Raw genomic sequence first — 26299 nt, 5'->3', positions numbered from 1 at the left:
GTCCCACCACCGTCGCAGTCTCCTTCGTCCTCTATCTCGTCCCGACATTGCAGTTGAAGAAGGAAATCCTAATTCTCCATCGCAGTGCATTCCCAATCACCCAATTCCAGCAGGTGTACCTTGTGAAGGTAAACCCTAATCTCCCATGGCGAGCCAAGGCAAGACGAGGCAGCAAGCGGCTAAGTGGAACCGAGAGTAGAGAGGCAAAGAGGGGAGGAAGATAAAATTAGGTGAGCGATTTGGGGCTTTTAGATTTCGATTTCACTTAGCTTAATTTTCCCAAATTATCTGAGGACATGTGTCCTAATAGTTGACTGCGTGTCGAAAGCTCGGACACACATTGACCGCGTGTCCGACACGCGAAAAATGCCCAAACTCCCAAGTCCGTGCTACATAGGTTAAAAACTTAAAACTAGCGAAAAAAGCAAACCAAGAATTGACCAACTCGCCGGTCCGGTCCAATTTTGAAAACACTAGTGACGCTATTACTCCTTAGTCCTTACACGATGAACTATATAATGTACCTCGGACTGCGCATGGTTACATTTTCTTTTCTTTTTTTGGTCCAAAAATGTCTTCATCTTCAGTCGTGATATTCTCTGTACGAAGTTGCAGAGATCAAATTTGTCTATCGAAGAAAAGTTTGGCATTTCCTAACTATCAATCTGAACAATATATCCCGTACAGAAATTCTGAAAGGAAGGCCTCACCATTATCGGGAGATCTTAATACGACTTTTCGTCGACACGGCAGGGATTTTTGATGAATCGACAAGAACCATTAAATTAAGCAGCCAATTAGACAGGTCAACATCCAAGACAAGCATACAGGGAGAACAGAGGAGAGGGGAACTTGGTAACAACCCAACTCCACTTGAAGTTTTAATAAATAACCAAGATTCGAGGTGCTATCTAACAATAGTAGGCTAGTAGAAAATCAAGCCTCAACTACATCATGCAAGTTATTTGACCAAAAAACAGGTCAGATTAAAAGACCCCAATTACGTTCACCCATCCATATATCACAAGATGGGGTATTTACAGATTTACAGGAGATTACCTGATATTATACAGCGAACATGGTTTGTGGGTTATTTATGACGCCGAGGTGGGCACCAAGTAGACTTGCATATCTTCACGCTTCAAAGGCAGCGAGTGCTTTGCTTTCAAATGCAAGCATGTATCAGAGCGGAAAACAGCCAAATGAGGAGCCCCTTGTAATTTTATTGAGCAAACATATGATGATGTTCCAGGAGTCGGCTATTGATGCTTTCATTGTCCTGGATTTTGTGCAAGCTTCGGGTGGGTGGCGGCATAGATGGAAGTGTTCACATCAGGCTTCAAGTGAGAAAAAAGGTGCTGCACATCTGGTCTAAGTCTCTCGGATGCTCTACCAAGAAGAACAAGTACCTCAGGTCTGGGCTTGCTGTTTGCCTGCACAGGTCCTCCCTGACCTTCATAATGGACAACATGATGCCTGGCAGAACAATTACAACAACATCGATTAGGCAATGGGTGCAACTCTCATTTCAGAGTACATGTAATTAGAGGAGATTGGATGCTATTGCTTGCAATTCCAGTGAAAGGAGAAGTAAAAGAATTGTTGTAGATAAGATCAGTTCGGGCCAAAATCACAAGGAGTCTTCATATATACAAAATTGACGCTGATATATCATACTTAAGTGGGGAATTGTCAAATTCAAAACAGAGCACTTTTTGGAAAGCACTTTAGAGTGATGTAGTACTTCTCCAAAACCCTGTGCAGCAAAAACATCTGCAATGGTCTGCCGAATAAGTATACGAAAGGAAAAACCACTTACAGGAAATCAATGAGATCCCTTATTTCTGATGCTTCAACGGGGTTTGAGGGTTGTGAGTTCTTCCCAAAGACATCCACCAATGTGCTTAACAACAATGATAGCGTCTGGAAGTGATAAGAATATGAAACGACTTAGTTTGATGAGTGGTGCAAAATAGCACACAACAGATAATTTTATGATGCGCAGAGACAGTTGACAATCACAGAAAGTAGAACACAGAGAATCATGAAAACCTGGCCATCTGAACAGCATACATCTCTTTTGTACACAGTGATTTAGCGGACACATCAAAGTTCTGCTGTTCATGTTATCTTTTAGTGAAAAATAAAATGACTTCAAGAGAGTCATACATTCACCGATAACACGTAACAAGTACATAGGATTTTACGTTCGCTATTGCTGAAACACCATCTGCATCAAGTATTTTCAACTGAATGATGAGTTTTAAACAAAGACTGATTACACTCACTTGAAAAATGTAGCATCCTGCTATAAGACTTCGGAAAAATATAAGGATATTTTATAACTTGCGTGTTATCAGTAAGTATAAAGAATAAAAGTGCAAGTATAAACTTAAAGAAGAATATTCCAGTTGCCAACCATGTTGCTGAAAAAGTCTCCTTTGAAGCTCAGAGTACAGAGCATAATAAAGAAAATAGGAAGACAACACCAAGGAACAAAAACAATAAGTCAACTTATCCCATTGTCTCGCACTTCAAACCAATTATGGGAATCACGATAACCATCCCATTGTCTTACACCTTAACATATTTGATATGACAAAACTGGTATTGCTTTACACTAGGCAAGCAAAAAGAAACAATATAAGTTGACAGCTGAAATGAAGAAATGATGCAATAGAAGAAAACTCACGATACGGGTCATAGACATCAAGATGGGATTTCTTTTCTTTTTCAAGCTCCAATCTTAGTGAATCTCATAATTCTTGGCAAAAGACATTCTGTATATTATAAGATCACGTGAGAGAAGGTAGTGCTTTGTTACTTCACCCTCTCTACTCTACATATGTGCCAAAAGGGAAGGATAGATTCTGTTTTATGTTTCCTGTCTCACTCAAAACTTTGTAATTGTGAGATGACTTCATTTTCCTTCAAAACTTTCAATTTACAAGAAGAAAAAGTCCGATAATCCAGAAAGTTTTTATCCTGCTCAAGTTTTAATTCTGCTATTGTTTCTCAACTAATAAATGGTAAAGAAACATACTTGAATGAACAATGAGCTTCATTTCGCTGCATTGCATTTTCCATAGAAGCATCTAAATACAAGTTAGAGGGATCAATTCCTTTACCTTGTTGAAAAGAGAGTGAGCATTGGCAAGTCTTGGAAGCAATGGACCCATTATACGAAATGCTATTCTCAACATTGCAACGGATGTAATTGGTCTAAGATGTTTGATGATGGCATGTGCCCCTTCCAGCCATTCTTGAGGGAGATTACTGAAGAAGGAATGAAGCAGCGCAACTATGTTACCTGGATATTCCACAAAAGGACAATCATCAGAGTAACAAAAAAGATGCAAGCTCCTACTCTGCTTGGACCATAATTCATGGACCTCTCTTTTATAACAAAAAGATTCAATTGAAACATTGAAAAATATTAGAATTGACTCAGAATTCATTGAATCCACTTATCAGGGCCTCTCTTTTATTGGAACTAAACTTACTTGTTCTAGGTCTAAGGATTTTTTTCATTCAATATAGACACACATGAATAATACAAATAACACAAGAGCGCATACAGATCAGTATAATTATCCATATATTCGCGATGGACATGGGTTGGGTGAATTATGATGTCGGAGTCCATCAAATAAAAGTCAGGTAAATAAACAGCACACGTCATGAATTTTACATGTCAGGCCGAGTATAGGTAGACCGCACAACAAAATGGAGAGTCATTTATTACATCGCATCATCAGAAAGGCAGTAAGTTAAAACTGATCCAATGTTTTCAACGAAAAATCCCATGTAGAATTATTACTAACCGGATCATTGCAATCTTTACAGGCTTAAGATGAAAATTAGTTCAGCATAAAGAAAACTGAGAGTTCGTAAGGGCAATGATGCACACTAGGACATATTCAACTTATGGAATTATTACACAGACTGCTCCTTGATTAGTTGCATATGATAATTGCATATCTGATGCTATGTTTGGGAAACTGGGGATTATGGAGGTGTGAAAAAATTTGAGTGTCAAATTTTTGAAAATTAAAATTCTTGTATGTAGATGAGGAAAAACATTAGAAGTACCATTTTCTTTGCATTCTCCTCTCCCATCATGTTTTCTGAACATATTATTAGGGTAAAATCATCATATTACAGTTACTTCTAACAAAAACCATGAAGAGGATTATTACTTGAAGCGAAAAGGTGGAGGCGCTTGCTGAACATTATTTGAGGGTATGCATATGCGGAAAGGTATTCCAACACTACTGCTGAGAAGGGGTAGTAACGTATGCATACCAATGGCAGTTGAGGTATTATCTTGTGCAGCCCAAGTTGGATCTAACAATGCATAACCAACAGCAGAGTCTAGTTCACCCGATGACCTCTTTATATCAGTCAGCCACCAACTCTCCTTAATTACGCGCGTAGCCTCCAAATAAAGTTGCGAGTGAAATTCAGTGGGAAGCTGAGCTAATAGAAGCCCACAAGCTTGGATCAACAAGCAAGACAGTTGTTGACATGTATAAGCACTTCGCCAGACAAAGTTAGAGGTACTTAAACCAGAAACTGAAGGAGTAGATCTGCTTGCACTCAAGGAATCAGTGCTTCCACCTGAAGGTGAAGTTGGTAGGACTGAACCTTGTCCAACACCATTTGGGGCTCCATGCAGAGAATTACTAGATTGAATTAGGGTAGGTTGGATATTAACAACAATCTGAACTAGGGATGACACAATTTGAGATGCAGATACAGGAAGTGAAAGCAGCTCTATCACAGCAGTTTCAAGAACCAGCTGAGTGTGCGTGCCGGGATCTTGAATTTGATAAAATGCCTTTTGACCTTCTGAAGCGCTCATATGGCCAGGCTGGGCTGGCAAAGTTTTGTTATGCGGAGCTCGAGCTGAATTATTTGAAGTATCCCCAACAGAAACAGATTTTGTGTTGCAATTCAATGGAGGAATCACATGGTTGACCAGCCCCAGTAGCAGAGTAGCAAAATAATCCAGAGGTGGGCACATGACTGGATTTGGAGAACTAATGTGTTGTGGGAATGACTCAGAAAATGGAATCTGGAAAAATAAGAAGTCGTTATGGTTGTACAGACAGCAGCATTTTAAAGGATAAAAATATATAGAGGATATTCACCTTGCTAAGATCAAGTACTTTCAGAATTCGGACTATGAGCTTCCCAGGAAGATTACCATAGAAATACGCGAGTATGTCACGAACAAATGTGAATCGGAAAGGGTGGTAAGCTAGAAAATGAGAGTAAACAGCCAGAACTACGTCAGCCTGATCCATGGCATCATTTTCAATCAGTCTGTAAACAATAAGGGGGATCACAGGAAGCAACCGGGCTGCAATGTCATCAAAAAATGGGGGATACCTGCATCATCAAGAATCATTTTCCCAATTAACTATTCTTGAACATAAACTGCTAGAATGCAGTCCAGTCTAGAGTCCACTAAATATTTGAAATTAAGCTCGTTGACCATGCATCAATGTAGGTTGGAACCATCAAGAAGTATAGCTCACACTATTCTAAAAACTGCTGCAGTAAAACTTAAAGCTGCATTAAATAGATCCAATAACAGTAGGTGTACGGATGGAAACCAGCTTTGAAGAACTTACTTGAGAAGGAGCTCATGATGAAAGTTCTCAGTCCAAGTAAAATGAATGCAGCACAAAGCACAAAAATTTGATCATTCAGACTCTTACCTAGAAGATAATCTATATTGTTCCTATGATTAGTCCTATACAATAACAGGATATGGTCCATCCATGCTATAAGAGCTTCGTTGCACGTTCGTAACTATAATTGATTTAATTGGAGATTTGGAAGCCGAAGATCGAGAAAGCTCTAGAAAACCAGACTCCAGTGATAAATGGTGAGATGGATTAGCCCTCAAAGCTTTCAGAGACCAATTTTTGGGAGGACTGTAACAATTCAATCAGTAACTCTCGAGTAGGCAAGAAAAAGTACTCTAAAGAAAAATGACTGGAGTATCTTCTCCTATACATTAGTTATTTCTGCTCTTCCGTCCCGTCCCCTTTTCCATGTACAAAGAAAAGGTCAATGTTGAATCGTCTTTTACTTGTCTATCCCATACTCACCCTCTGTGACTGCAAACCTTTGAAAGTGACTACAATGGATTAGCTTGATTCAATGTAAAGATGATGCATATAGTTTCAAAAATTTCAAGAAAGATTGAGATTTAGTACATAACCAGCATGTAAACATTGATACATAGTAAGGAACCCATGAAACAGGAATTTTCGTTTTGTCTAATCCAGATTTCACCACAGTGAAAATCAAATTCACGAGGAGACAACTTAGACTGGGCTGATGTGGAAAAAAAAAACGGTGATGCAACAGAAATAAGCATATTGAGTAAATGAAACACAATAAAGTCACCATGTCCCTGCATTTTCAAGCTAATGAACATAATGCAACAGATTGGCCAAATGCAAATCTAACCCGTGTAAGTTCCTATATTGACAAAGGACAAGACAAACTGGTTTCAACAGGAAGAGTGAATATTCCTTGCCAGTTTATTTACATGCTATACAGGATTCCTGCATTGAAGACTTCAACCAGATTGAGTCATTCACACCAGACATCTGTTCATCAACTAATTACTAGACTTCGACCAAATAAAGAAGAGATCTTAAATTGAAAAATCCAGGGTTGCCTATGATAAGATCTATAAATATGAGGGACAGCAACTAATCACTTAATCCTTTAGTAGAAGAGTTTAAAAACCTACTTGTCTAACAGTATTTTAGATGCTTCTTTAGAAATCTCCTCTTGAAAACAAGCCTTTTGAGAAAAGGAAAACAGGAACCAAAATACTCTCCTAGGTATTTCTTACTAATATTTTCTATTGAAACAAGTGCACATGCCAGTTCTTAATTAAACAGTTTAATAAGGGGAATTATAATTGTTGATCATCCAAAATTAACCAAATTGACGAAAGTGGAATTTTCTTTTCAACTTACAGTTAACATAAAATGGTTCTTATCTAAATTTGAAAAACTTCTCCAATCTAGCATCGGGAGCTCGTGTAATTCCTAAATGATCGATCAAGATTCTCTCCTCCCAAAGCAGAAAGTCATGATGAAGATCATATTGGAGGAAGATTATGATTACAATAATGCAATCTCACACTTACTGAAAAATCATCGGATCAGTTTTTCAAACTGTAACCCCTTAACAATTGTAACTATTACAGTATCCAACCCAAAAGCTTAAACTGTTAGGTCGAAGGAGAACTACATATATGCAAGGCATAGACAAACCTCATGCCCAAGTGATGTGGAATTACTTGTAAACCCCCTCTTGCATACAAATAATATGAAGAACAGCATGTGGAATCAACGAACAAGGAATAAGCCCAAAAAAGAACCATGTGAAACAAAATGTTAAATGGAGCATGAAGAATAGACGTCTGCTCCGATGCTATTTAAATAATTTAACCCAAAAGTTTGAGATTCGAGGTGGAGGGAAACTGCATATATGTAGGACCAAACGAAATCCACCAGACAAGCATTGTGAGATTGTTTCAACAGTTAACCATGAACAGGCCTAACATTCTGAAAGGGAATTGACTTGCTTTGAAAGGGATTTCCAATGTTGACATCAAATACCTTCAAATGCATCACGAATACAGAAGTATTTACAACAGGCTCATTTTACCACAAATAAGGGAATTGATTAACACTGAAAGGACACACAAAATCGATAACCAGTACCTCCAAATGCATACTGTCATTTTACAACAGATTTATGAAATACATTGCATCACCATCTGAGATTAAAAGAGCAAAATTCCAAATCTTTTTTAATGTGCCATAAGAGGGCGACAATGCTAGCAAGTTTACCTATCCTTCCATGAGAGATGATTCCCAAGTGCTTTTTGCAGTTCAACACGCTTAAAAGTTCCAGTGTTAGTCCAATGTTCCGGAGATCCACGATTCAAAGTATATTGCTTCACTCTTTGTTGAAGTTCTTGTCGTTCAAGTAGGTTGATCTGGAAAGTAATGCTTGTCAATGCCAATGAAGTAGAAATCCCTCTTTTGATAAATTCATAATTCCTTTATAGGGACAACTGTTCAAGTAGATGGGGAATATAGAACAGCAGTAAGAGAAACACCAAACCATCAAATGTAAAGACCGTTTTCAGACATGGCTCATCTTGCTGCTCCCCCAGAGACGGGGTGGGCAACTTCAGCCGATGCTGGCTGGAATTGAAATCTCATTCAAAGAGAAATATATCAAGGGCCTGCATAGTAACCATTCTCATTCTCATCCCAAAACAGTAAAAAATGAGAATGTTGTTTGGTAACGTAAATAATTCTGATTCTGTTCCCAGAATCAGTTTTAGAGAATCAGAATCAATTTTAGAGTAAAATCCAAAAGCAAAAAAAAATTGCTTCGGGAAAAAGAATGACTTTTGAAAATAGCAAACAGAATGAAGTCTCACATCTCTCACTTTTTCCTTGTAATTTTCTCGTCATTTTTTCCCCTCTACCTAATAAAATAAAATAAAAAATAATTTTTTTAAAAAATAACAAAAAATTTAGAAAATCTTAAAAAATAGAAAAAACTTAGATTATGCTAGTTTGACCTTATTTTCATAAAGTTGGGCCTAAATTTCATAGATTTCACTCTCCTACAAAGAATATTGCAGAGGATGAGGGCATCCAACATGCATACTGGTAGCCGTGCGTCACAAGATATTTCTATGTATTTAGAAAACGCAACATTTAAAGAACTTTAAACATCATGTATTAAAATTTGTATTTCATTCATAACATGCTAAAAAATAATGTATTTTAAATTATTTGAGTGTGCATTGAAAATTAGTCTTTAGTTTATGATGAAATTTTATAAATTAACTGCATAGTTATTTGACTTAAATGAAAAAAATAGGGAAAGAATCATTTTTTTGAAACATAAATTTTGTGCAGTTATCAAACACGTTCTGATTCTCTAAAACTCATTCAAGAATAGAATAAAAAAATTCATTTGAACCGGAATCGGTTTTTCTGGATCGGAATGAGAATCAGAGAATGAGAATAGTTACCATGCGGACCCCAAATATCTGCTCTTAGGAAGCAGTGCTAGAGCATCTCGGTTCGAGTCCACTTTCGGGAAGTGATTGGTCTACCCGGAAACGAAAGTCAGGTTTTTTTGTTATTGGGATAGGTGAATTCTTAAAGCTACATCGAAAAAGATTGAAATATGAGACCACAAACGCTTGAAGTCCACTATACGACCGGACCAGTAGCTCTTCTTATTTCTCAAACATATCGGACCCTATTTCTTATGACTCAAATACTATTTCTTAAGACCACCAAGCCTTAATAAGCTTAGCAGCAAGTCAAACACATCATGGAATTGGCAACGACTTGTTGGCCAGTCAAGCAAGAAGGTTCAGCATGGGATTAATACAAAGTTGCAGTAGGCAAAACCCTAGGAAAGAATAAATTATTAACCATTTTAGGGCCTACACTTGTTTTTCAGCTTGGGCCAAGATGAGCCACCTCAAGGAGTGTCTTCAGAGCCAAGCTTTCCTCAAGCTTTCCCACTGAGTATGTACACTTGGCAAGTTGTAACTATGTATCAGAAGGTTCATTTTTTCTAATTATCAGGCATTTGGATCCAGCTTTTCTCCATGATTTGACAGCAACGATGTATATAAAAGACAACAAAAACTTCTAATCTTGACTTAACATGCAACACAGCCTACTTTTAACAATTCTTCAAATTATGAGCAGTAACATTGAAGAATTTTTAAATTACGGTGAAAACAAGGTACTGAAACAATGAGCACTTTTCATGAAAAATAATTTGTTGAGGCAAAAGCTAAGGCAGCTCTCTACTAAGCTAAGGGGAGATGTGTCAACGGAGTAAGAGGACACTAGGAAAGGTAGGTAATTATGAGGTAGAGAGAAGCAGATGAAGCTAAGCCAAGTCGAAGATAGTAATAGATGTTTCCAGTACAAGATGGTAAAGCTTTGCCAACTTATAACAGAAAAGAAGATTGACAATCGTCAAATAGCAAGGTAATACAAATGGCTGAATCATCACGGTGAAAGCTTATAAAGCAACAGAACATTCCTTGAAGAGTAAAAAAACTACATGACAGACTCATCCATAATGACTTTTTTTTTTGGGTCAAATCCATAATGACAGTTGAAAGACATCATAGTAAGACTACTTCTGACCTATAATTTTAACCATTAGGTATAACATCAGATGCAAATGGTTGGAGTACCATCAATAGGATAACATCCACCATAGTCTTGTCGTATCATTTAATTCCAAAAGTAGCACCACTGTGTTCACCCTCGTACTAGAGCCTCAACTACCTAATATATAAGGGAAAAATTTTCTTCTTATGTTATCAGAAGACAAAATTAATAACGTGCCCCCTTGAAACTGTTGATTTAAAGACAACACTAGCAAGAAGGCAAAAGAGCCTGATTTGATTAGGGGAGCAGAGCAAACAATTAGCAGACTAATTATTATATGATATGACAAATGGATATAAGCTATTGCAACGAAAAGTATAACTGATTTAAATTACCACAATGCGTAAGGCATGGGGGTCATCATCACGGTCAATTAGTGCCAGTAGCAGTATGTCCAAAGGAAGCAACTCATGGTTCCAAATGAGAAATGCAAGGTTGGCACTTGTTTTAAGTAAGAGGTCCTGAAAAGGAAGAGCTGGACATGGATCAAAATGGATGCCTGCATTGTGTGTGTGCGCGTGCGCGCGCGTGCGTGTGTATATATCTATATAGAGAGAGAGAGAGTCCTTATGCACTTGGAATTATTAGAAAGTTCACATTAAAAGACCTGCATGGAATGCCCATGATGAAGTTCCACCTGAACTTGATGAAGAAGAACATCTACCATGGTGTAGATATTAGCAGTCACTTCCTCAGGAGAGAACTCCCTCAATACACGCACCTTATAACCAGAACACACGTATATGTAGGTTTTAGAGAGAGATTGAAGGAGAACTTAGTATTACTGGAATAAACTAGGCCAACAACCTATTCTGCTATTAGGGAAACATGCAACTAATTAATTAGCACCACATGGCAACATGCAAATGCTATAAGGCTTGCTGTAGTACCAGACTCGCAGTGTTAATGTTTTCAGGATGCCCGTGCATCAGAATCCATGCTCCAGCACATAGATATTGACGATGCTGAGGAAAACTATGGCTAATATAGGTTGTCACATAATTAGGTTCTGCGGATGGTGAAAGAAGCTGGGTGCATTGGTTTATGACAGTTCTTTCCGCCTGGAAAAAAAAAAGAGAAAAAGGAACGAAGTTAAAGCAAACCCTGACATTTGAAAATTAGTAACGACCATAGTGCAAATGACGAGGATAACCTTATTCTGAGTAATAATCTACAACACTGATAGCTAAAAACTATGTCCTGAAGCCTCTCGTGCACAATTTTCAGGACTTTCCTGAACTGATATTGCAATGTACATGAGTAAAACACGGGGCCTCATAGTATAAGAGAACTAATTTCTCCAATAACTGCCTCATTAACTGAAAAGCCAAAACATGTCTCCCTCATTTAAGCCTTACCGAGAGGACATTTAAGTACATGAACAGGATGCACACACTGGCTCTATAAGTTAATTTAGCTTGTTAAATAATCATTGCAAACGAAGTCTTTAACATTCCCATTTTTAACCCCTTTGCAGCTAAACAAAACCCATATGCTAGTTTTGAGATTGTTTTAAGTATCATACATCACTTGTCTACAGGGTTCAAATGAGCCTTATATTCGTGTGATCCCTCCACTAAAAGGCTTAAGCTTTTTTGTTGGACTTTCTACCATCTAGGTATCTCCCCAAGTTTATTACACGTGTGAGGTCGATTCCATATGTCACTCTTAGCCCAGTTTACACGTGAGAGGGAGTATTGAAGTATCCCGAATCGCTTGTCTATCATGTAATCACCCTCCACCTAATAACTTAAGCTTTTGGGTCTCCACCTAATAACTTAAGCTTTTGGGTTAGACTTTCAAAAAAGATTACCAATATTACCAATATAGCAAGCATCAAATTCAAACACCACCCGCCCAAAACACATGTGAACGTATATCTTAGCTCATCCATAGACTGGAAACTACACTAAAATCTAAGATGTAATAATCAGATCCAAAGGCAATGATTTTCTCAGCTAAATACAAGCACACTAAATGATCCTTGAACAGTATAATATTCAGAAAACAGTAGAATCATATGCCACGAGACTCCTCATGCCTACGGCCAGAACTGGTGATAGAATGGGGTGGTGAAAACAAGCAAAGGGAAATGGAAGAATGTTTAGACAAAAGGAAGTACAGATCCTGTGAAATCCCTCCATATAGTGCAAGCAACAAACGATACTAGAAAGAAATGCAATCTCATTTGAAATAATTATGGCTAGCAAAAGTAGAGATAACAATGAACTGAAGTTAAAGACGAACCTCCTGCCATGCTTGAATGACAAGGCCCTTCTTATCGATTCGCCCCTTCAAGGCGTCGCGAAGCACAGAAGGGAAATAGCGTAGTGTCTTTTCTGACCACGTATGTTGACTAGTTGCTAGTATTTGTTCCAGCATAGTTTGAACATATAGAAGGTGATCAGCATCAGCAACGCCACGAGTTTTAATGAGTATTGCTAGGGTAATGACCGTCACTCTATTCAAAGTTTCAGTAAATTCAGTTGGACCCTGCCAAAAGAAATATTAGCAATATACTACATAAACAATCTTCAGTATTTGAGATCACAGGAGTAACAGGCAAGAAAGAATAAAAGAGCAGATAACTAGTTCTTCGTTCACCTAATATTTTACTCACCTTCCCTTCCCTTTTCACCGAAAAGAAATCTCTCAGCGAGAAAATTACATTCATGCATAAGTTCTCAGTCAATCTAAATACACGATGATCCCCGCGTTTCCCTTTGAGAGCAGCAATAATTTTCGTGACATCATACATCAAAGCTTTGGTTTTCCCTTGGTATCTGAAAAGAAAGTTTATTCCAATGACTATGGAGAAAGATTAAGATTGATGAAGAATTGGAGCCAAGAAGTTTCAAAACAGGACGATCATCAAAGGAATAACCAGAGTTAAGCATATCATGGAATCCTATGGAAACGAAACAACATTCTATGGACCAATCGGAAGTACCTGTAGAGAGGAAGTAAGCGATAGTTCAAAATCTCAAATAGCAAAATCGTAACACCGGGCTTGCTCAACAAGGCCGGATTTTTCTGGGCCAAATGCTGCAGAAAATGGGACGTAGTCACATCACCATCAAGCAGGCAGAACTTTGCATTAAAGATTAGGCATACTAAAAACCAAGACCAAATGAAAGAAGAGCTTACACTGATGTGAGAGCGAAATAATGAGTGGGGGGCAGCAAGCAGCAGTCTTGTGTATGTTTCCACCATTGCAATGCTAGGCACAACCTGCATTCAGAAGAGACTAGATGATATTGCCAAAGCAGTGGCACATGCATTATCAACATTTACTGGTATATTATCATCTTGGATAGATTAGATGCCTGCCGCTTCATATTCAGGTGTTGCAGAGCATAACCATAGATTACACAGTAACAAAGGATAGAGCCGTACAAATTGGCAATAGATGATTTAATGCCAATTAAAAATTAAGCTGAAGATGAGCAATGATGGAAAAGCAAAAAAGCACAATCCACCAGAATTGTAGAAAGGAGACAGCTCCATTAATGGATACCTGGTTGGAAAATAAAGCCTCCTCCATCTGAAACGCCAATTTCAAACACAGGTTCATTGAGAACCCAGAGATTAGGGCCATTGGTATTGGGCTTACTTCCCTCATTACCTTCTCATTTGTTGGCATATTAGAACCTGGTAATAATTCCGCAACTCCAGCAGAGGATAACCAGTTCATCACCGTGTCATAAGCCGGTTGAGCCATGGTGTAAGATACAACCCAAAACATCCCTATGGACCTCTCATCCATATTCATGTAGTCCATCATGCGATCTCCTGAAAAATAAGTTCAACGAGCTTTAGAAAATCTGCTGGATATGCATGGATTGAAACTTCATAAACATGTCTGAGACATCAGGTTTAAGCAAATGGTGAAGTCCAAATAAACTTTGCCATTAGCATCCACATTGACATCTTGATACCCTAAAACTAGGCTAACAATAAGAAACAGGGATGAATATGGCCACATGCTTGAGGATAGCTTTCACTTGGCGAAGAAATAATCCAGAAGGTTGATTGATTTTCTCCGTTAATATGTGATTCAAACTACAACGATCTAATTCGTGAGTGTGGGTGCAAGCACATTCATCAGGTCTGTGAACTCGTATTATGCATGCACGAAAGTGGTAGGGTGGCACAGCAGATGCGCTCACTAAATACACATGACAATTGTGAGAATAATTAATGCAGCCAAGAGCATAAGTTGTCAAAGCTATGTCAACTGAAGAGTTTAAAGGTGATTTCCAGTAAGCAGCTCAAGCTACTTTTTGGCTCTCCCTTCCTATTTAAAGGTATGCCAAGCTTTATAGTTTGAAATCGCATGACGCAAAACCAGACGATGGACACATATCGGCACATTCATCATCTCTATTTTAGAATATGTGATGGTTAAATTTAGGATGCCGCTTCAGAATTATAATAGATATCTTGATTTGCAGTTTACATTAGTTTGATGCTTAGAGGCAGTCTCCGAGTAAAAGAACATTTCCTGGGTGATCAAGTAAAAGAACACTAACAGAAGGTGCAGGTAATTATTGAAGATTAAGTTAGAGGATGTAAAGTGTAAATTCTGGAAAGTGAGGGTGCAGAGTCTAAAAACACCAATAGAAAAAGATGTTTCAGAAAGGAATAAGGTCTTTAATAAGACTACTCAGTTAAGGAACATTTCCTGGGTGGAGGAACATATGCATTTGCAGCTTCTATTTTAAGGTACCATGAAGTCTCCTTTTGCCTGGCCTGCCATTCCTATTAAAAATTCCTGAGAAGTACATTCCTACTTAAATTAGACCATATGAGCCAATATTATGATAACTAGCACATCAATGGTGCTAGGCACAAGAGATGTCATTTTCTCTGTGTCCAAGATTCTACTTATTCAAAGCATATAGTCCATTTTTTCCTATGCTTTTTTAGAAGCCAATGAACATTTGTCAGCCAATAGAAAGAATGCCTTGAGTGAGAAGACGATGATTATGCAACAGTAGATAGAATTCACAAGTAGTAATAGGTATGTCAATACCATCAAATGACTGAACTCTAACAAGGCTACTTATAAGTAGTACCTTTGCCCACTTGCCTCCACCATTCATCTATTTGCTTTCCTTTCTGAAGCTGCTCATTATTCAAATATTCCCTCGTTGATGAATTCAGGGACCAAATTCGTAAAGTCTGACAACTGCTAATAAAATCGAGTAGGATACTTTGCGGATTATTAGGATCCGAGCCTCTATCTTCTCGATGAAATGACAAAATCTTCCTGATTGTCTCCACCTAGCAGGGGGCATAGCATGAGTTACGTAATGATTCCACATTTCGAACTTCAAGAGCAAGCAACGTTAAACATTTGAAGAATTTGTGAATTAATCTGCAAAGAAAACAGCCATCTACTTTGCAAGGAATCACATGTCATATCAAGGATAAGTCACTGTAAGTGAGAAGTGGGGGTAATTATTTTGTCCGTTTACTCCATGGTCTATTAAAATCTTGTTCATCAATCAAACCCTTCACCAGGTAGTACAAGACAAATATCATCTAAAAGGACCTGATTGCTGGAGAATCACAAGTGTTCCGAGCATAGGCAAGTTACTCTGGAAGAGTTATAACTTCTTGAAACCCTGTAGACAATTATGATCAAAATGTTGCCTCCTCATCCTCAAAGGAAAAGTTTGGGAGCATGGAATCAATTAAATGCTCCTCGGTAATTGAGGTTCATGCGTGTGATCTATATCTGTTCTATGCAAGGTTTGAGCGTGGAAGCATGGAATCAATTAAGTGTTCCTCAGTAATTGAGGTTCATGTGTGTGATCTATATCTGTTCTATGAAAGGTTTGAGCGTGTGATCCATATCTGTACTATGAGAAATTTTTGCCACCAGCAAATGAATTAACTCATTCAGTATCAAAGATCAGCCACCTGAACAAAAACCTATGGACCTTTTCCATTAGCCCCCTCTTTGTTCTAACATAAACACCTTTTCATTGTAAACTACTAAGGAAACATTAATTTACTGGACTGTTGTTCTTATCTTTCAATGTTGAAACTTTCACAAATCTACATTCAGCTGAATAAAAGTTAAGTCCAGTCTTCCACATTGTATACTCCATTATAACTCATCTAGAATCTCCATGCTCACAAGAACCATCTGTTCTAGCAACATTCTACAAGATTTTCATGAAATTATTTTTCCAGCTCATTCTATTCAGCATTTCCCTCTTTCTCTAGTTTATCACTATCATCATCATTATGCAAGTTCACTTTCTTCTGTTTTATAACTTCATTCTCACATGAAGTTATGGGTCCTCTTGAGGACAAGCGCATAATAGATGAAGAGCAGAACACATTACTCGATAGCATATTAGGTGTATTAAGTAGATGCATCCTGCAAAATATGTTTTACAAAGACATAAAAAACTTTACCAACAACACGGACAGTTGAATTACTGTAGGATCGTACCTTGAAGAAAGAACCAAAAATACCACAAATAAATTATCATGTTCATTAAAACACAAATAAACTGGGATGGTCAACAATCAACATATGTTCTGAAGCTTGAGTCAGATGTCGATTGATGACCAAAAAATGCTTTGATCACCATACCAACTTTGTGCCTGTTATCAGCTGAGTTACCATATAAGGAAAGGATTATATTCAACAGGAATGGGTTCCTACTTCATCATGTAAACTTATCTCTCTGTTTTCTAAGACATCGTTCCAACAACAAGATGTGAATTACCTCACACCCGCCAGCAAAAGTACCCCTACTAGAAACAAGACAGTATGGCCGAGGGGAAAAATAAATAAATAAAGAGATCAGGAAAGATACAGTAAAAACACTGAAAAACAGTGATCCAAAACCAATTGATAGTTCAAAACCAACCTTTCTAGAATCGTTATTCAATGCATTTACCACGAGCTCGACTCGAATAATTTCGGCAAGTAGCCAAGTCACATGATTTGTACGAAGAATATATTGATCACCTTCTGTAAGTCGCGCAACTAGTTTGTCCACAAAATCAACAAAATCGATACACCCACTCTTCATTAGGAAAAAGAAGATATCTGAAAAGATGAGCCACTCTGACCAGCAATTTATCTCTGCAACAAAGTATGCTTGTTGTGAGTCCATTCTAAATCCCCAGCAATCTATGAATGACTAGATTTTAATCATTTTTTAGCAGATTTACAAGTCCGGGCACATAAAAAAATTAAACATACCACTGGCAGGATGTAAGGAAATCTGCAGTTTGAGAGCAATTTCCGTCACAATAAACACAAAAGCATAACTTTGAAAATTTTAATTTTAGCAGCAAAACCAAAAGAGCATGGCCAAAGCTTATCTTTCCCTCCATGAACACTCCCATATTTGATAGAAATCGCCTCATCGTATTACGGAGAGGTTCTCATTATCAAATGAGTTACAGCAAAAATATCCTATATAGGGTAATATGATATCTCTTATATCCACAGGCGTGTTTCAATCTTCCCAGGTCTTGGCAAGGTGACCAGCTTTCCCCTTAGTCTTCAAGGAAGTTGTTAGTAAAATGTTAGGATGGGCATCAGCTCCTTTTTTCCTTTTGATAAGTAAAGAGAAATTAACTATGAGACACCAATGGGAAGCCAACCTATGCACAAAAAGAGTTCATATCCAGAAAGAGCTCAAAACTGAGAAAGGGGTCTCATTTACAAGACAAGGAATCCACAATGTCAAGCAAAGCATCTACATCCAAGAACATCTCCCCACTATACCAAAGATGTAGAACTTTTAAGCCTATTTTGACCAAGATCTTGATAGAGGACTCTTGCCACTCAAAAGTTCTCTCATTCCACTCTACGAACTAAAAATCAAACAGAGCAATTTACAATACTGGCTTAACAAGCCGCGAGGGATAATAGTACCTCGCCATGTATCAAGTTCTTGCTCAAGTGATTTGGCTATAACCTAACAAAGCGCCATAGAGGCATAACAGGTTGCCGAAAAAGCACTCATCCAAAGACAATGAAGAAGAAGGTTTGTCACGTTGTCGCCTCTCTGTTTGGAAAGGAAGCATCTATTGCTTAACACAACTCCTCTCTTTTTCAGATTGTCCAAAGTGAGGATGTTCTTGCAAGAAGCTTCCCAACCAAATAAGGCAACCTATGTGGACCTTGGTTTTCTAAATAGATATACAGGAAGTCAATCTATCATCAACCATCATCAACTCCTTTATACAATAAAAGGTTCTAACAAAAAAGTTAGCACTTATGAATATTTCCTCATCAGTATATCATTAGGAAAGGAGGCGATATAAGTCCTAAGCCCAAGAAAAATCAATATCTTAGAAGTCCCTCCAAAGTTCAAAAAATAACAATCCTCACGATACAAAAATGTTCAACAAACCAATCTTTTAGCAGCATGTTTCCACGCCAAATGTCACTCCAAGTATAAGTTCTATTCCCCAACCAACTTTAATGAAGGTGTCCCTAGCCTCTCTAATCCGCCTCCACATTCCAATACCAAGCAATGATCTTCTACATTTGGCAATCCACCCCGTGTTATGTTGGGAGCATGCAGTAAAAATTCGATACCTTCACCCGTGGAGATCGCCAAGAAGGAACCTAAGTCCGAGGCCATCAACATATCCAATTGGCCCCAGCTTCATTCAAAAGTTTAAACAAATAAGTTATGGGCCAATTAAATATATTAACCGCTTCACACCACACCAATTCTCCAATATGCAAGTTTCTAACACGACTCACACATGCATCGCAACAATCTCCCCTCTACGTGTGAGCCTTAGGGTTAGGTCTACTACCCTTTAATTCGGGTATCATTCTACATTGACATGTCTTCATGAAGGTTGCTAGGAAACCGCGTTTGGCACAAGATTCCTTCTTTAAGATATTCAACAAACATCGATACATTATGGGAGTGGGCCACCAATCAATCATCGGCTCTGCTACTATTTGTTAAAAATGGACAGCAGAAGTCTAACACCTTCACCCGAGGAGATCGCTAAGAGACAACCCAAATCCAAACCTACCAACATATCCAGTTGAACTCACCTTGACTCAAAAGCTTAAGACAATGAGTTATGGGACAACTAGAATATATCAACCATTCCATGCCACACCAATTCTTTGATGTGAGAATTTTCTAACACAACTCATAAACAGTCTACCCCTTAGTGAGCTTAGTGTCGGGTCTACTCCTCCTTAATTTAGGTATCCTTTCGCATCAACTTGTCTCACCTTGAATCTCCAACGCCCACCTTCATCCATGGTCTCTTTCTCCAGAGCAAACCATGAAGCCTGCCATCGGGACCGCATTGCTACATTGCCATGCCCACCCTCATTTCTAGATCTCTTTCGCAAGATCAAATTATGAAGGCTGTCCGTAAGCTACATTTGTCACAAGATTTTACTTCCTTGAGATATTCAAGAAACATAGGATAGGGGCACCGATCAATCGTCGACTCCGATACCATTTATTGGGAGCATGCAGCAGAAATCTGATATCTTCACAAGAGGATATAACCAAGAAGGAGCCCATATCCAAGTTCGTTAGCATATCTAGTCGGACCTACCTTCACTCAAAAGCTTAAGCTAATGAGTTATGAGTTGACTATAATATATTTACGAGTTAATACCACGAAAAAACCCAAACCGATACACTTGCGACAATTTTGACCACCAAAAATCCCAAATTGATACACTTGTGACAAATTTACCCCAAACTAGATATACCAGTGTGGGGTTTTCATGGTATGGACCCTATATTAACCGCTTTACACCACACTAATTTTCCGATATACGAATTTCCTAACACAACCACACATTCATCTCAACATGTTATCCAAGCCATATTGTGCAGCCACAATATTCTCCAGAGATGACCATGCACAACATTTCACCGTAACCATTTGCCAAGTAGAGCCTTATTAAAAATCAACAAACATCTAACTCCCAACGACTACTCTATCAAATGTTTGTATTGCCTTCCACTTGACCAAATCGTTGTCCCACCCCAAAAAAAATTCAAAAATAAACAAAAGAAAAAGTTGTTTAGGGCATTAGCATCGGGACTTCACTAGTAATACTATCTTTTCTTGCAAAGATGGTACCTAGCAATTACTTTATTTGGATAACATTTTTTTATGTTATTTAGGGGTGTTCGGGCTAAGATCGACCTAAGCAAGAGTGGGCTTATCTTGTTGTATGACGGAATGAATGGTGCTTTGTCAACCACAATAGGGTGCTAGTGTTCATTCCTAATCATCTACTTAGGCCTTTCTTTGAGTAAAAACTTCAAGAACAAATGAACGTGGGAGCCACCTGTCCAGAAATTTAAGAAGAGTTTGTTGTTTGGAAAAGATTCTTTCTCTTAAAAGGAACACGGGACCTTATCAAAAGCACGTTCTCCAAACTCCCAATTTCCTTGCTCAGTAGCTAGAAGCTATATTCTCAAAAAATAAAGTTCGTTTGATATAATTGTGGCTAAGGTGCAGCTATGTCTATTAATGACTGTGTTGGGAAGTGTTGCAGCTTGCATATTTGGCAATACATGTTTAAAAGCTATCTTAAAATCTAGGATGGACAAATCCTTAAAAACTGTTCTAAGCCATTATATCTTCAGAGATGCTGCAGCTGTGAGGCACTTCCCAAACACTTTATAAAAGTTGCAGTGCATCTTTTCACAACTGAACTTACTCCGGAAAAGTTCTCCAAACAACCTCTATTGTTGTACGTGAAGATCCTCACCCAGCAATTAAATAGATTAAATGTTGCATCAGCATGACGTGCTTCATTATGACAATTTAAAGAAGTTATTTAAGTATCAAAAACAACAATTTCAGCAGCAAGACTGGTTTTTTGGCTTAAGAGGAGTTGATTAGGCAAAAGTGAAGAGCGCAACTTCACTAGCTACATAAAGGAATTGCTGCAAACATTCAAAAAAGAGGATAAACAGCCTCCTCCAAATGATGGCTAAACAAATACCTAACTAAGTCTCAGGTACTTAAGTGTTCAAACAGTTCCTATTTGAATCCATCAGAGTGACTTTAAGGTGGTCTTCCATCATTTTGAGAAAGTACTATTTGGCCTGCTTGGCATAATAAATTTCATCATTTCACCATACAAGCTCTTCTCAGGTTCTTTATCTGCTCAAGCTGCTTTTACATGGCTAATTTGACCTCCAATCATGAGTCCCAGTAATCTCATAAGCACGAATATCTTCATAATGGGCTTATCAGTTGTGCATCTCCTAGCTACTTGATTACCTTTCCTTAAGATAGAGAAGTATATTATCTACAATTATCTTTATCAAAAAACCAATTAAGACCTTGATGTATCCTTTTAGATAGCAAGTTAGATCCTGAACATACCACTGACTGATTCTTAGTCGATCCCCATTCCTTCCCATCAAAGTACCAATGAGAAAATGCAAACCCCAATAATAAACCCATGATCCGATGTTATCGGGCAACGAGAGATGGATGTCGATATCCCATGTTTAACCAGATAGACCTTACATTCAAAGCATGCAATTTTGCAAGTTATCACTCCAAAACTAATATGTTTCCTTCTCTAGAACTATAAACCACAATTCTTCTTAATAGTGCAAGAACGTGATATACAATATATCTAGAATTCCTAAGCTAGTGTACATTTAATTTAGGGAAAATGATACAAACGGTCCACAAACTTTAACCCAATGTGCAATGTCATTCTTGGACTTTTAATATGTTCAATGTGATCTCCGAACTATTCATAAATGTCCAATGTAGTCCTTTTGCTTGCTCAAATGACAAATCAAACGATATTTGATGTCGTGGATCATCCTATGCTGAGTTGGACTTTTAAAAATGATGAGGCAACATGTTCATCTTTTTATCCATCTACTTTTTGAAGAGAAAAAAAAAATTAGGGCATTATATATCCACCAGTAGTTGATGACGTGGATCATTATATCCAGATTAGAGATGAATATCTTACTTGAATAATTTACATGTAATTACTTTTTGTTGTTCAATCTTCAAACTTAAGAAATTGGGAGCCAAATTAACAAACTCCGTTAACAATTAACGAAAGGATGACATTGAACAATTTTATATATCTAGGGACCGATTGAATGTTTACAAATTGTTCGGGGACCACATTGAACAAATTAAAAGTTCATGAGAGATATTGCACATTGGACCAAAGTTCGGGGACCATTTGTGTCGTTTTCCCTTTAATTAGGGGGAAAATCCAACTACATATATGAAGATAGAAGACCTTGCCTGAATTCGTCAACTTCAATAGCTCAATAATCCTATCGATTGTTGCCTCACAAATCATTTCAGACGTAAAAACAGCACCAGGAGTTGGTGGTTGTCCTGAAGGTCTATAGCAAGGAGCTACCAAAAGCACACGCTTCCACCGGTCAGGTGATGGAGTAGTCCTAATAGCATGTCTTATACATCGCAATGCTCTTTCCCAATCCAAACTTCCCCGTACAATTGATGTTGCAAGTTCCTGAAAAATATGATTAATGCGTAAAATCTATCATAAAATCACCTTTAAACTTGGCGATGCATATCGATCTTGTAGAGAACATAATTGTAAATCATTTACAAACATTAGGAATAGCCAATCACCTCTCCGTTTAGTGGTTCTCCAAGCACACTTGGATATGTGATCGGGGAATACCGTAAGTTTCCAACTGCTTCACCAGAAACATTAGGAGTAGTAAGGGTTAGTATCCTTTGAGTTCCAAATGTAGGACAATGAAGGTGCTGATCTAACATCTGCATGTGCATCGCCATCATATCCCTCCTCCTATGGATCTCCAAGATAAGGGTGAATAAGGCTTCATCATCCGGGATGTTCTCTATGAACTGCAAGCCACTGCGTAGCAATTCATAAAAGGGCACCCGGCATTTGTCCTCCTCAACCAGTAGCCAAATCACATCCAAACAACTGTGTAGCCATTCTATCAGTGCCTTGTCAGGTCTCCAGGACTTGATGACATCAGATTCATCCATTCCATGTTGTCTTTGATCCCAGTTAACAAGCCAATTAAGCATATGTGAGAATATGTCAGCGTGAGTCACTGGTTTTAAATTAAAGTCAAGACCTGTCAAGATAATCTTGCAGCATAGCTGACGTAGGCTGCTCACAGCACTGTCTTTTACAGATGAACTGGTTCTCATTGCGGCTTGTTGACCAGAGAAGGAGACATCAGATGATTTTACTGGTGACATTGTCGCACCAGATGATGGTTCAATTGTTGACTGGGCAGGAGAACCTATGACATGAACCGATGACAATGGAGATGTAGGATTGGAAGGCTGAAAGTTCGAATTGGGGATTGCGCCCGATGATGCTACCCTGTCAGACTGTGATAAGCTTGTTGGTGATACTACAGGCATAGACTGGCTCCCCTGACCCGCTGACAGTTCAGCTGACGAAACTGAAGAAAGAAGAGAAGGCAGAAATGTGTCCCAGTTAATGTAACCAATACCACACAAGCTCCGTAGAGCAAAGAGAAGAAACTCTGCCCGTGGCGCATGACCACTGCACTGTACAACCAAAGATATAAGAACAGATTCTGTCACAGCTCGCAGTTGATCTTGGTCCTGAAATGCATAGCACACAATTTAAGCTCACACCTACTAGTTACATACAATTACATAGGTAGAGGGGAGATCAAGGAAAGAAGTGAAAGGAAGATGTATTTGAAATTGGAGTTATTAACCTACAGGAAACTGGTTTTGAAGTTGCTGGAAGTCTACAATGAACTGGTCATTCTGAGGAGGAAGGTCTCTGTTTAAAGCCACAACACGCTTCTGCGCCTTATTCCTGCAGGTGATTTACATACAAATTAAGCAGAATTAACTCCTATGGGAAGCAAACAACCAAGATTTCTCATTGCATCCGATGCACAGCCCAACAACAACCAGAGTCGAACTCTCATTCAAACAACAAATACATTGAAATTTTCCTTTCCAACTTTGGACAGCAAAATCACCTCCTCATCTTATACCTAGAGCAAGGGGAGGTGGAAATCATCTAATTCACCCAATAACGAAAAGACCTTTTTTTAAGTTGGACCGGAATTTGATCATCGCTCCACAATCGTACTCCTACGCCCTTAGCTCGACCACTTTCAAACACATACAGAAACAAGCGACAACACAAGCCACAGTTTTAGTATCCCGAGTTTCGAGTCCTTACGGAGGTTCGCGGACGGAATCGTCGGCTCTGTGGCGGCTGTTCCTCTGCGAAACACGAACGAAGTCAAGACACTGTAAAAACCAAGTCAAAACACACGAAGCCGAAGAAGGATTGTTTCAGCGGGAGGAGCGGGGAACGTACTCCTAAGTAGAGGTTGAAGAGATCGTTGATGGCGGCACGAGCCGGATGGAACTGGTAGGCCCGCGAGGCTGAGGCCGAGCTCGATCGCTGTGGCGGCTGATCCATTTCCACAATCTCTCGTTCACACGCAGCGAGTGACGTGACGAAGCCCCTCAAGATTCTTCTTGGCGCACCATTTTAATGGCGCGGCGATCGCCTTCTGGGGGAGGACGGGGGGAATTTCGTCGCTGTGTGTTCCTGCTGGCTTTCTTCTTCGCCTTCTTCTCCCTCCGGAGTTGAAAGGAGAATTTTGCCCCTAAATCATGTTTTTCCTTTTGGCTTTATTAGTTTCTTACAAAGCCAAAAGGGGCAAAAAAGAAAAAAAAAACCTTAAAAACTGAAAAACTAGAGAAGGAAATGCCAAATTGTCAATCATACTATTCTTACTTTCACTAACAAAAATCCGTAAATTAAATCGAACACAGGTCATTGCTATGTGAATCCTAAAATTGCAAAAAAAAATTATCTGAAATCCAGCAAAATTATAAAATTTAATTTTGTACAATCAAGTGTTAAAATCCGTAAATTTATGCGGCCGGAATTTCCTCTTCAGTTCAAGTTCATTTCAAAATACTTCAATCGGTACGAGCAAGAAATAGGCCAATTCGGCGGCTTTTTGCTGTATTGTAAAACACTTGAAGTTGATATGATGCCAACAAGGTTTTACATCGACCTAATCCATAAATAAGAAGCAAAAAAATAAACGCACTAATAATCCGAACTGGCATTTTTTGCTACAGATTTAGGCAAGCGTCATGACCCTCGTCATAGCAGTTGGTTATGGCAATTTTTTAAAAGTTTTGGAATGTGATGGAAATTCGAGAATAATGTTTTCTGCAAAATTAGCTTGACATTAACAAGAGGCAAAAATGCCCTCTGGCCATGAAGTACTTGCACTTTTACATAAAATGCATACATATACATGATTTGCAATATAACTTTTGTATCCCGCTAGCTGAATTTGTGAGAAAATAACCCTTTCTGGAGTGAGAAAAATCGTACGCGTATAAAACACTTATTGTATTATAATCTGATTAAAAGACCTCACAATCCACTCGATTCATAACTTTTCAATCGGTCAATTATTAATGGCGCCATTGAAATTATCAATCGTACCGGAGTTTGCGAATCATGAAAGAGCAGTTGCAAAGAAGCAAGAAAAGATAGTCCCACAATGAAGGGCAGGAATCGCCTCTAAGTTGTCCCAAGTAAATCACTTGAACAAGGAAATTGTAAGAGAGTGCAACTGAAAGACAACCGAAATGAGAGTCATGGAAGATGTTGCACGTTTAATAGGAGGGGACAGCACTGTGCTCCATAGATGGTAAGAATGTTCCATGAGTAATCTGCTCAGAAGCCGAGTCCAAACTCTGTCCATAAACCAGTTTGCGACTTCCGTAAACTTATCATCGGTCTCTATCGATCGCATACTATTGGGATGGAGATTTATAGAGCGAAATCAACAGATAGAATCAATGGAGTGAGGTGTGACGATTTCTGATCCGATATGAGTTGAACGACACGATTTCACGCGTAAAAAACTTAACGTTCAAATCGGGTCATCAGGCACAAACTCGGAACTGCGCATACTCTTGCCTGTTTCATAGCAACATCAAAACGAATGAAACAAGGTTCATTTCTGGAG

The 26299-nt window shown here is 38.5% G+C and overlaps 1 protein-coding gene across 2 annotated transcripts; it reads right to left on the bottom strand.

Moving 5' to 3' along the window:
- Positions 1-868: 868 nt before the first annotated feature.
- LOC115757034 (mediator of RNA polymerase II transcription subunit 23) lies at positions 869-24894 on the bottom strand. Of its 2 annotated transcripts, XM_048281046.1 has the most exons (22): positions 24837-24894; positions 24616-24752; positions 24475-24518; positions 24000-24099; positions 22896-23876; positions 22539-22773; positions 17159-17376; positions 15344-15551; positions 13783-14057; positions 13413-13496; positions 13216-13310; positions 12886-13048; positions 12513-12758; positions 11156-11326; positions 10873-10986; positions 10601-10726; positions 7890-8038; positions 5154-5394; positions 4306-5077; positions 3129-3310; positions 1820-1923; positions 869-1476 (listed from the first exon to the last, which is right to left on the bottom strand). In XM_048281046.1, the coding sequence occupies exons 2-22, from the start codon at positions 24718-24720 to the stop codon at positions 1272-1274; spliced, it is 4818 nt and encodes a 1605-aa protein (XP_048137003.1). In that variant the 5' UTR covers positions 24721-24752; positions 24837-24894; the 3' UTR covers positions 869-1271. The 2 variants fall into 2 exon arrangements, with proteins under 2 accessions (XP_048137003.1, XP_048137004.1); XM_048281047.1 differs by lacking the exons at positions 24475-24518; positions 24616-24752; positions 24837-24894 and having other exon boundaries at positions 23996-24099.
- Between the last annotated feature and the right edge of the window lie 1405 nt (positions 24895-26299).

Source organism: Rhodamnia argentea, chromosome 6 (assembly GCF_020921035.1).
Source record: "Rhodamnia argentea isolate NSW1041297 chromosome 6, ASM2092103v1, whole genome shotgun sequence".
Lineage (NCBI taxonomy): Eukaryota > Viridiplantae > Streptophyta > Magnoliopsida > Myrtales > Myrtaceae > Rhodamnia > Rhodamnia argentea.
Note: the sequence above shows the minus strand (reverse complement) of the source record. Positions and strands in the feature narration are given on the sequence as shown.

What these genes read in the sequence shown, in the direction of transcription:
- LOC115757034 (XM_048281046.1), bottom strand. Translation starts at nt 24,720, where the DNA reads ATGGATCAGCCGCCACAGCGATCGAGCTCGGCCTCAGCCTCGCGGGCC. An exon ending in GATTCCGTCCGCGAACCTCC is followed by an intron (nt 24,100 to 24,474) that starts GTAAGGACTCGA and finishes AATCACCTGCAG; the next exon opens with GAATAAGGCGCAGAAGCGTG. An exon ending in AGGGATCTCATTGATTTCCT is followed by an intron (nt 1,477 to 1,819) that starts GTAAGTGGTTTT and finishes TTGTTCTGCCAG; the next exon opens with GCATCATGTTGTCCATTATG.